The sequence below is a fragment of the Acanthisitta chloris genome, unplaced genomic scaffold (assembly GCF_000695815.1).
Source record: "Acanthisitta chloris isolate BGI_N310 unplaced genomic scaffold, ASM69581v1 scaffold9863, whole genome shotgun sequence".
Taxonomy (NCBI): Eukaryota; Metazoa; Chordata; class Aves; order Passeriformes; family Acanthisittidae; genus Acanthisitta; species Acanthisitta chloris.
Window position 1 is genome coordinate 9,659 of NW_008666620.1, and position 12,014 is coordinate 21,672.

The window sequence follows — 12,014 nt, forward strand, 5'->3', positions numbered from 1 at the left end:
GCTGCACATGGAGCTCTGGAGATGCTCTTTCCACTGACCTTCTGCTCAAAACCCTGAGCTGTCCTGAGCAGCCATAGGCAGGAGCCCCTGGGATCTGCACTGGGATGCTGCTGCTCTTCTGGCATTTGAGGGAAGTGCTAGGTCTCTTCTCTAAAGCAGATGGAATCCTGCAGGAAACAGTCCACGTGCGATTAGCATTTCTTGGTGCTGAAATGAATGTGGTGCTCTGTCTCTTCAGGGCTGCAGAGGAGGAAGTGAGCCTTTTAGAAGCAAGTCCAGCATCTTTGAAGCTTTGAGAAATACAGACTTCAGATAAAAAAGAGGGAAGAAGGGAAGAACATGTGGGATAAGGCTTTGATAGGGTGCTGGAGGCAGGATCCAGGGCCCAGGAAGCAGGCAGGAGTAGAAGGAGGATGGTGCTTCTCAGCTCAACGAGGAGCTGAGCTGCAGAGGTGAAGCAGATGCTTTTAAACAGAGTTCAGCATGTTTGAGTGAAGCCTGGATGGCTGAGGGAAGATCTCAGACTAACGAAGTGCTTAAAATGAAAACTTAGGAGCAGAGCTTGCAAATGCAATCACCTTTGACTTTCCTCTTGCATTGCAGAGTTCAGTAGTTCCATATTGCAGACAGTAAAGAATATCAGGGAGTGAGTCATCTTTGCAGCTATTTGCTCCTAAATAAAGGTGTTTTTTAAAATTTAAATTATTATTGTTTTGGTGCTTGGTTGCATTTGCAGGTCAGGACTGATAAAAGATACACCATGATACTATTGAACACACTTTAGTAATTTTACCTGGACGATGAAGTATTCCTTCATAGCCTAAGGAAATTTTAAGCTTGAAGGAGGAGTCTGATATGTGTCATGTATCATTCCTGTTCCATAGTGGTCCTGTGGATGTCTGGAGGGGTTTTTTTGGGTTTGCATCTGGATTTCCTGTAATGTGCAGTAGCAGGACAGGCAGTGAGTGTGCAGGACTGTTGGGCAGGGGATGGCTGTGCTGGCAGCACCTCTGGGAGGATCAACTCACCTACCCCAGCTGATGGAGGGTTTCTTAAGGATCAAAACATGGGGTAACTGGGACTGGGAGCTTAGATACTGTAGTTCCTGGCCATACTGGTGTGTGTCACCAGTACCTGCACTGCCTGTTGCTTCAGTTCAGTGTATTTCTAGGTCATTCAGGAGTGGTTTGTTTGGCCCTGAGGCTGTCCCTTCTGCCTTTGGGTCATGGCCACACTGTGGCTTTCACTCCCCAGTGGTCTGTGTGAAGAGCTCATCACCCGAGGGAAGTCTGGTTACTCCTCGGTGTCATGTTCTTCAGCAACAGAGAGAGAGAGAAGTCAAGGAATCTGCCTATCCCTGCATTCCTCTGCTCCTCTGGGAAGCTAATTTCCCACCAGACTGTCAAGTGTCATTGAAGTCCGGTTGAGAACCACTTGGCCTGTGGCAGCTCCAGATGTTTGTGGTGTTTACACAGCACAGCTGTCCCTGTGCTCTGAGCACTTTGAAGCCCATCCAGCTCCAGCTGGGGGTCGCATGGGACAAGCCCCACTGGAATGTGACCCTCCTGTCAGCAGCTGGGTGATTCCTGCCTGTGCTGAGCTTTTGGGCAAGTTGTTCATCCTAACTGTGATAAATGTAATTGTTTGCTGGATGAATTTGAACAGCAAAGCAGAGCTGTGGGTTAAACTGCACTTCTGGGGGTGCTTACCCTGGTGTGCTCATCTGGAGTCACAAGGGAAGCACATCCAAAGCAGGTGGAGTTAGTGGTACTTTCCCTCCCTGGCAGCCAAAAGCAGCACTGAGGTCTTTTGGGGCCTGTTGATGGTATTTTGAAGAAGAGTTGTGTTAGGTGTTTCATGCTTTTATTGTTACTTATTTTTAAAGCTTTTTAATATATATTCAGCCATTTCTTTTAGTGCCATACCTAAGTTGCTCCTTGGGGAATCCTATTCCTTCCTTTCCCCCTTCCTAGTCTTTTTTACTACTGCTTATTTGCTTGCTTTCTTCTCTTACCTGCAGCTTTATTTAATGAGTTTGGACTGCTAGAAATCATTCCTGAAGCAGAAGCCATAAAAGCTCTTACAGCCTTAGGAGTAGATGCCAGCCCACCCAGCATCGTTCCTGCTGCTGTCCACACTTCCACTGCCTCTCTCCCTGCTTTGGAAGGTGAGTGTTGTACATATATAGAGGAAACAGGTCAAAGTGAAGTGTGTGTTTCAGTACCTGGTGCTCCCTGGTGTAAGGTCTGTCTTAGCAGTGCTGGATCCCTGGTCAAGGCAGAGCTCCATCCTGGAACTCTTACATCCTTGTGGAGGGAATTTCTTCTATGAGGAGAGTATGATCTCTTGTCTTGTTGCCATCCTGGACAAGCATCTCTCAGGTGGCTTCCCCCAGGATTTTGGTGGAACTATTTCTGGTTTTGAGTTGGAAGACTTTGCACCTGAACTTTTCTTCTGGCTATTCTCATCTGGAATTTCACTGTAAGACCCACAGGTTCACTTACAGGCTCACACCCCTGCTGGGTCCTTCTCCTTGGCTGCACAAGCTGAGCAGATGTCAATCCATCAGTCTTACATGGACACCTCAGCACTAAGAATTTTTCACACCCTTTTACTCCAAGTATATCCCATGAATCAGTGTGACTCCTGATGGAGCAGAGCTCTTCAAGCACTCTTGGTTCTTGCAAGTCTTCCCTGGTTTGTCTTTTCCTTCGTGGAATCATTAAGTCCCTGAGGGCACAGGGCCTTTAAGCTGTAATACAATCAGGCATGTGTGGCCTGTGTTGTGTAGGCAGTGAGTCTGCCCAAATCCAGCCAGGACCATCCAACATCCCCACGGAGCAAATACACATGAAAAATATCAGTTGGCTTAGCAGGAGGAGTCCAAGTGTGGAGACTGAGAATGGCTTTAAATAAACAGCCAAGTGACTCATAACTCTGTGTTCTGGGTTGTGTGAAGCTTTGTGGTTTTTTCTTTTCAAGTGTTTAATGGTGCATTCAGAACTGGATTGATCAAACCAGTGCCCACGAGCAGTGCCACTAATGCAGAGTAGGAGCCTCCGTGCACGATTTCCATGTCAGATTACTTGGGCAAATTATCCATCAGCACAGTGCAGGTGCCTGGCACTGAGTGTCACCACAGCTGTGTTTTATGAAATTACAAATTAATATGCATTAGGAAGAACTCAAGTCGTAGGAGAAAGTAAACAGAAATGATATATTGGAGTTATTTCTTACATTTTCATGCTCTCGTTCGGAGGAAAGATCAATAGATATCCCTTGCTGGGTATGGAAATTATTGTTTCTGTTGTCCCATCAATAATGTGCTGGTTTTAGGGGCTACCTATGAGGGATTTTCTTCTGTACAAAGTATATATAAAGGCAGAAGCTTTTAAACTTAACCAACTATATTAAAAATATCTGAACAAGTTGGACTCGTTTGACATTTGTCTTTCCTGTTAGAAAGGAATAAATTCCTGGTGCTAGGAATAAAGAAATACAATAAGATTTGTAACTGTGTCCTAGATACAGCTTTGAGATTATATCCTCCTTCATCACTTTTACAGGGACAGAGTTTCTCCAGAATGAAAATATTACAGATCAAAGGGGTTTTTCCTCCATGAGGTGCTGTGCCAGCGCAGAGATGAGAATTACCTCCCTCACTATGGGATCCTGAGGGCCACTCAGTGAAGCACTTTGACATAACTCATTGCCTGAAAAGTGTTCTAACATTTTAATTTGATAGTTGTCTTGTCTTTGTTTCCACAGTGCCCAGACAAGGTGTGCCCTGCTCCGAATCCCAAACCTGTGTGCAGATGGATTGCTTTGAGAATGGAAAGTTTTGCACTCAAACGAGCTCCCAGCAGCACAGGGACAGGTAAAGAAACCCCAGATATCCCTCCTGGTGTGTATTTAAAGGGAACATTGTGGTACAGAACAGTGTTGCTGTGAGCAGAATGAACTCTTCAGAGCAAGTGTTGTGCTATATATCCACCAAATCCTGCAGCCACGATTTGCCTCCTCAGGCTCTCAGCCCAGACCTCCTCGTTCTTCTGGAGAGGTCCAGAGGCACTGGGAATGCTGCAGGAGTAGTGCTGCACTTTGCATCTGATCCTGTTTTCAATGTTGGATGTTTAATGATAGCAGAGACATTCCAGGTGGTTGCAGAAACAGGGCAAATAATAGAAATCTTGCTCCCAGCAGTGGCTGTCAGGTGGCTGAGGCTGGCAGACCTGTCAAACGCCTCCGGAGGAAGAGGAGACTGCCTCTGGAGTCAGAGGATGAGGAGGAAAATGCATATGAAGATGAGGTAAGTGAGGCTGTCTGTGTTTTCTTTCGAGAAAGCTGTGAAAAGCAGGGGCAGTTGTTTGTCTCAGATTCCCCCTGTGCAATGCAAACTGAGCTGAGGGAGGTTGTTCTGTACCCAGAGTGGTTCTGATTTCCATCAGTGCTGGGAATATCTGAGCTCTGAGCAGCAGTAGGGGTGAATGGATAGCTCATGAGAGGTGAGAGTCAGGATTGGAGACTCTTAACTTTACAGGTGTAGCTATAGCCCTGTGCACTATGTGTATTTCACGGGAGCAAAACCACAAATATTTTGTCTCCAAAATACTTGATCTAGCTGCACTCAGGTGCTGTTATGGGAGATCAGTGTCAAACCACAGAGCTTGACTGGGTTTCATTAGGTACTTGCATGTACATTCCCTGCACTGCCAGGCACCTGCATTAATGGTGGAGAAACACAAGTACCTCAGTCCTGAGCTGATCTTTTCTTCACTTTCCTGAAGCAGCTGATTCCCTTTTGGGCCCTTTGTGCAAACCTGAGCTCTGCTGACACAATCACAGCATCTCCCTGAGCCATTTCTCTTCCCCTCCTGCACATGATTCTGCACAGCAGAGCCACTGGGGTAGGTGTTGGTGGGTAATCAGGCTGAAACCTCTGATGTCATGAGCAGTTTAACTCATCCTATTGCTCAGCTTTTCCCTGTGATGCCTGTAAGATGTTTTACAGGACAGCTGTTTTCAGAGGTCATTGCATTCTGTCTCTTCCCCCTTCTCTTCCTCCTCCTCCTCCTCGTTAGAAACTGCCTCACTGTCCCTTCTGGGGCATGTCCAGCAGGAAGTTTTGCATTGCACATTTTGCCTTTTTTTTTTTTTTTGCTTGGAGAAATGACAGCCCAAAGGATTAAACCTGAGTTTGAAGAGCACACAGAAGGAGTGTGGATAGCAGTCAGGCTCGGAGTGTGACTCAGGGACACTGTGTTTTCTGGGGTGTTCATCTCTGACTGTAGTTCCTTGAAGCTTCTGCTTCCTTCAGGGCTTCAGCAATGACTTTGATTTCCCTATATCCATTCCCTGGCATGGATGGGCATAAGAAAGGGAAAGGAAAATGAAGTGTTCCTGTAAGGCTGCTGATGTGAGCAGCAAATCCTGCTGCTGCAAAAAGCAAATCCTCTGTATTGTGATGGAGATTTTGGGCCTGTGCTGCTCCTCAGCAGCCACACTTAAATGAACCTCAGCAACATGTCTTAAATAATGTGTGAAGCACTTTGGGATACCACAAGATCAAAGTTCTCTCTGTAACATTCCCTACTGATGTTCTTGCAGGATTTTTCAAGAGACAGTAATGCTGGCTAATAGTCCTGTTAGTTACCTGTTCCAGCCTTGTTGTACCTGCGTTGGTGAGATGATCAGAGGGAGGGAAAACCAATCTTGCTAAACTTCTTTTTAACGTATCTGTGTCTAGGAGAAGAATAAATCAAATAATATGAAAAGCCGCAGAAACACTAAACCAATAAAACAAGGTGAGCTAAGCTCATAGTCTCTTTTCTTGAATGTTTATAGATTTTATTTAGTAGCTATTATAAAGTGAATAATAACAAACAGCAGAGGAAAGGACAGGAGAGCTCATTTCACCTTCAGAATAGCTTATTAGGTACATAACCCTCTTAGCACAGTCAGTCTCTGGGAGGTATTAGCAGGAAGATCCTGGATTTGCCTGTGTGAGGATCTGGAAGGAGTCAGCCTGATCCAAAGCTCCCTGAAGACAATAAGAATCTTTTTTCCATTGGCTTTGGAGAGCTTCACAGCCACAGCCTACAATGCTCACTAGAAAATAAGTTGTAAACAACATGTGATGGATTGACTCGGGGTTAAATATATTCCATACCTGCAAGGAGGCAGCAGGTGTAACTGGGGGAGATGTTTAATATGCATTTAAAATGTAATTTTCTGTGTGTATGACTGTGGTTCTACTAGACTGAATCCAAGTTGTTTTCATCATCTGGGAGCTGCCTCTCTAGTAGATGCATTGTGTTATTAGCAGGTTATAAATATATGTGCGTGTATATGTTAAAAAAAATAATCTGGTGAGCTGAACAGAAATTCACTTGGTTTTTCATTTATTTTAGGTCTATTTCAGCTGCAATTATATCACTCTCTGTGCTTGAAGCTTATGTTTAACCCATTATTCCTCAGTGAAATATCAGGAGAAGGAATTAATTTCCACCATCTTCAGTCGCTCTGTCTTGCCCAGACTTCCCAGTGGCACCTTTCCATGGGCAGCTTGGCTGCAATCCTGGTGCCACAATTCATTTGACCTGTGATACCATAAATTGACACTTAATGAGGAATGAGCATGGTTTTCCTATTGCTGGAATTCCTGCCTTTCCTCAAAAGCTGGATAACACTGCCTCCTTTGGGATACCACAGCAAAGCAGCTGGGGGGAGTATGGGAGGAGAAGAGTGGGCAGAGAGAGGGAGGTACTGGAGAGAAACACTCATTTTCCTCTTTGTCTTTGATTAATTAGTGCTTCCTGGAAAGAAGAAGGTATGGAACTGGGTTTCCTACTTGGAAGAAGAACGGATGGCAGCTGCTCCCCTAAAACTGTTCCGAGAGGTTGGCAGCTTTTTCCACTGTCTTGCTCTGTTTTTCTCAGGCACCAGCACAGCATTCCTCGCTCGGTGGAGGTGGGATTGGAGACCACCCTCAGGCTACTGCCATTTCTGAGCTGTTCCTGTGCAAGCAGGCAGTGAAACCCCCACGGGTTTGCCTCCTGCCCTAAAGCACTGTGGAAATAGTCATCTGCCCTGGGAGTCTCATCCCAGACCAGGAGGTGGAAAAATGCTGGTTGAGTCTCACAAATAAACAGTGACTGCTTGGATCTGCTTTGGTCTGGATAAATGGGCTGTTAGGCAACCTCCAAATACTGTTGGAGAGGAATAGCTTAATGTCTTTCATATGTCCTGTGCCTCATCTGTGGTTGTCCAGCATCCCTTCCAGCCTTCCTCTGTGGGAAACCACGAGTCAGTCAGCTCTGGGCATGGTGTGGATGTCTCAGGGAGTGACTGTTAGGAGGGAGAGTGGAAGTTGTATATGTTCACAGATGGCAGAGGGTAAGTTCAGCCTTGGTGAAGCTGTTTCTGCACCCCAGAGCATCACCAGCCCATGTTCAGCATTCAGCTCTCAGTGAGCTCCTCAGAGCCAAGGGCTGTTGGTCCTTGCAGAGTGAGCTGAGAAGGAAGGTCAGGTCCTGCACTGGGTCAACAAACCATTGGCAATCCCAGCTCAGGTTTCTTTGAAGCCTTTACTATCCTTCAGATGGTTCATTTGGATTAAGACTGCAAATAAATGAAAGCCACCAATGTGTAACTGGGCTCCAGGTCAAACCTGCCTTGGCCCTTTCCCCATTTGAAGATGACAAGTTACCTTTGGGGGGAATCTGGACTGACACAGACACAGTGATTATAGCTCTCCTGGCTCTTTGTTTCTGCATTGGGCTAGGAAAAGGATTCTTTAGTGTTTGAGAAGAGCTGATTTCTGCATCTGCTCCGAGATTTGTTCATAGCTAATTGCAACAGTCTCAGGGGTTGGTGTTTTTGAGAGATTAATTAGAATAACAAGTGAATGTGAAATACAGTGATTGTACCATTATTGATCCCTGTGCCTGCACCTGTCTGTTAGAGCAGCAGTCACTGGGGGATAGAATCTTCTTGAGCGGAAAATTTGAAGCCTTAAGTGTGTCTGATGAGTGCTCTGCAATAGATTTTGTCTTTAGGAATTAAAAGCAAATGTTTCTTCCCCTCTCACAGTATCAGTCCTTCCCACAAGGCCGAAATGGATTTAAAGTTGGAATGAAATTGGAAGGGCTGGATCCTGAGCACCCCTCTCGGTTCTGTGTTCTCACAGTGGCTGAGGTAGTTGCTTTTCTTGTCTTTGATTCCAAAAGTCTCACATACATTCAGGAGTTTTTCCAATGTAAAGTAGAAACGTGAGCATAATAGTACTTAGTTAATTAATGGTCAGGAGAGTTCAAGGTGACACTGAAGGAATGATGTTCTGTGGTGAAGGATCTCTGCCTGAAATCTTCCTGTCAGATCTTTGCATTTGTGCCTCAGAGTTACAAAGCTATTAATTACCTCTAATGAACAATGCAATGAGGCTCTAAGACTTGGTAAATATAAGCAGGTCGGAATGCTTTGATGCTGCTTCAGTTGTGTGGAATCTAAAGTTCTGGGGCTGCATTTGTACCCCAGATATTGCCACACAGCAATGTGTGCATGGCATGGAACAGGAGGGCAGGGAGGTTACACTGACCTGTTTTGTGTTCAGCTGTTTGAAGGGAGAAAAGAGCATGGAAACTGGGAGAGTAACAGGAAAAATAAAGCTGGAGTTTTGAGGAATAAATGAGAACCTAATCTACTATCTAGAAATGTAAATATAGGAGTGTTTGGTGAGTGATTTTCTTTCTGCTCCTGTGATAATCAGAGCTTCCCTCACTGTAGGTCCAAGGGTACAGGATACGACTGCACTTTGATGGTTACCCAGAGTGCTATGACTTCTGGGCTAATGCTGATTCCTCAGACATCCATCCTGTTGGCTGGTGTGAAAAAACAAGCCATAAGCTGCTCCCTCCTAAAGGTATGGAAAAAAAACGGAATGGTGTACAAGAAACCATAAATTCTACTAAGAACTAGTTGTCCTGGCTCTGCATGTTTCATTTCTAATGTGATTTCATTGTGGAACTCGATCTGAGAGGCTAAAGGGAAGAGGTGTAAGTAGCAGAGTGACTCACAAAAGAACAAAGCAGCTTGTTTTTGCTATTCCCAATGATTGACATTGTTAGTCAGATTAGAAATTCTTTATTGCATGTCCCTCTGGGGCTCAGGACTCACTTCTTCCCTGCATTCAATTTCCTGGAAGCATAGGAAGGTTGAGATTAATGATTGGCCATTATAGTGAGAAGGGGAGAGGTGGTTTAGCTGAAATGCACAGCCCCTGAGGTCTGCAGCAGGGCAGTTAGCATGCAAAGTTCCTATCCTTCCAGGTAATTGCCATTCCTGGAAAACCCATCAGAATGTTCTGTGCAAAACAATCTTCTCCTCTCTCTTCCTAGGTTTCAAGGAAGGAGATTTTAATTGGACTTCCTATTTGAAGAACTGCAAAGCTCAAGCAGCTCCTAAAAGCCTTTTTAAGACCCTCAGCACTGTAAGTGGTGGTGTGGAAGAAAAGGTGTTGCAGCTACCTCAGGTGCTAAGTGAGCTTTGGCCAGAATACTTAGGTGGATTTAATATGCTCATGCCAGAGGAGCAACCATGGTGCAATCAGATGCAAACTACTTCCTGCTGTGATTTATTTCTGAAATGGGAAACTAGTACAATTTTTCTTCCTTCCCCCAGTCCAGAGGAAGGATTTGTATTTCCTTTCCTCCTTAATGCTGGAGGAAAAGATTTACTGATCCATTTGTTAAATCTATTACACACGTCTGTTTCGCTCTGTCCCTACAGTCAACACATTTGTGTCACTTTCCTCTCATTGAATCATTTCCAAAATAATTCCTGCTTTCCAGCAGTGTGCTCATGGGTGCCTTGGGATTCATTATGGGGCTATGGATCTTGGGTATTTTTCATCCTTCACCCACTGGTGCTTTCTCTGTGGTTGTTAACCTCAGTTCCTGTGTCACCTTCACTCCCATATTGTGTCAATCCCATGATACACAGCCCATGGGTGGTGGGTTGGATGGTGCAGAGGGACAAGCACTGACTCCAGGAGGATCAGGGTACAGCTGCTTCCACCTAGTCACCAGTTTTCCTTGAAGACTCTCCTAACTCTTCCCCTAGTAAGACAAGACCTGCAAGGCATTTCCCTCATCTATACCCCTCACTGCAAGGCTTGTGTGTCTCAGCCTGCGAGTCTAGTGGTGGGTGTAGCTCAAAATGCTTTTTTTTACCCTATATCAGCTCTTTCTTAGCACTAGTAACAGCCATTACCAGAACACATGGAAACCTTCTCTGCAAACCTCTTCCTAGTAACTACAGTATGTTTTGGTTTTTTGGTTTCGGCGTTACAACCTCCAGCAAATGAGTTTACAAGTGGAATTTCAGTGGTTTGCCCAAGTATGTGGTTGATTTCCTCTCCTGATGTCCTGTTCTCAGCCTGTCACACCCTCTGGTTTTCGTCTGGGGATGAAACTCGAGGCAGTGGACAGGAAGAATCCGTCGCTGATGTGTGTGGCAACCATCACAGACATAGTGGATAATCGTCTGCTGATCCATTTCGATAACTGGGATGAGAGCTACGACTACTGGTAAAGAAATTCCACCTCTGAGACATGTCTGCAAGTACACTGTGGGTCATTCCTCTCCTCCACTAAGGGTAATAGCTGATGTTCTAAATGCAGGCACTAGAGTTGGAATCTTCAATCAGTTTTCAGACAGCTGAATAATGACTGGGTTTTCACTCAGAGTAGCAGTGTTACTTACTAAGTTAACTACTTAGTTACTTACTAAGAGTAAGCCCAGTAGTTTCCCCACCTGTTTGCTGGTCAGAACCAGTGGAGTTAGCTTGAGCTGCTTGGGAAGCACTGGAAGTAAGAGGCATTCTTCCAGTGCCTAAAGGGGCTCCAGGACAGCTGAGAGAGACTTTGGACAGGGCCCTGGAGGGATAGGACAAAGGGAAATGACCTTAAAGTGAAGGAGGGAAGGTTCAGATTAGAGATTAGGAAGAAATTCTCCCCTCTGAGGGTGCTGAGGCACTGGCACAGGTTGCCCAGAGAAGCTGTGGCTGCTCCATCCCTGGAAATGTTCCAGGCCAGGTTGGACAGGACTTGGAGCAACCTGGGCTGGTGGAAGGTGTCCCTGCCCATGGCAGTGGGTGGAACTGGATGATCTTTAAGGTCTCTTTCAACCTTAAACCATTTTATGAGTTTTCTTTGTATTTCCCTATCTTGTGGGGCAGCTTGAACACCTTGAAAACTTGGCACGACACATTCTATCGAGGTAATGCTTGTCATGATCACAGCCACTGAAAGCATCTGCTCAGCCAGCAAAGGCCTCTCAGGCAGCATTTGAAATCCTGCATTTCTTTCTGCTCTGAATCTGACTGGTGCCAACTTTTCCTCTTTGATTCAGGTGTGAAGCAAGCAGCCCCTATATCCGTCCTGTTGGCTACTGCCAAGAAACTGGAACCCCTCTGACAACACCACCTGGTATGTGGAAACTGAGACTTGCTCCCTGCCTCAGCTAAAAAACCTGCAAGCTGCACCTTCCACATAACTACATAGCTGCAAGTTCCAGTTTGCATTCAGAGCTCTTTCCTGACTGAACAATATGATTGTTTGTACTTTTTTTTTGCCACTGAATTTTATGTTGTTGCCTAGTTCTTTCAAAAAATGGTGATTTAGTCTTGAATTGGATTTCAGAAAGGAAAGAGCTTTGAAGGATTTTCAGCATTTCAGAAATGAAATTTAGAAAGAGGAATCAGTGTCATGATTTCAGAGATGGAAGTTCTGGGAGTGAAGGAGTAACTGAAGCCACATCTCTTTCTGCTGCACTGGAATGCAGTAAATGAAAAGAATGTTGGCAAATGAGTAAGGACAGAATGTACAGGAAAACCACTGATGTTTTCAGGCCTTGGAAGTGCTCATTCACCTTAAAAATAACAAACCTAAAAAAATGAAGTTTGCCATTTGCTAGACTGACAGCCCTGGAGCAAGAATTCCTGTAATTACTCGGTG

The 12,014-nt window shown here is 45.1% G+C and overlaps 1 protein-coding gene across 1 annotated transcript in view; it reads left to right on the forward strand.

Moving 5' to 3' along the window:
* Positions 1–3,815: 3,815 nt before the first annotated feature.
* The window catches only part of LOC103799852 (lethal(3)malignant brain tumor-like protein 3), a 29,312-nt gene continuing 21,113 nt past the window's right edge, over positions 3,816–12,014 (forward strand). Inside the window, exons 1-9 of the mRNA XM_009072203.1 lie at positions 3,816–3,877; positions 4,201–4,309; positions 5,747–5,804; positions 6,810–6,898; positions 8,092–8,196; positions 8,785–8,920; positions 9,396–9,487; positions 10,435–10,586; positions 11,410–11,486. Coding sequence (XP_009070451.1) covers positions 3,816–3,877; positions 4,201–4,309; positions 5,747–5,804; positions 6,810–6,898; positions 8,092–8,196; positions 8,785–8,920; positions 9,396–9,487; positions 10,435–10,586; positions 11,410–11,486 — 880 coding nt within the window. The remainder of the gene's footprint in view (positions 3,878–4,200; positions 4,310–5,746; positions 5,805–6,809; positions 6,899–8,091; positions 8,197–8,784; positions 8,921–9,395; positions 9,488–10,434; positions 10,587–11,409; positions 11,487–12,014) is intronic.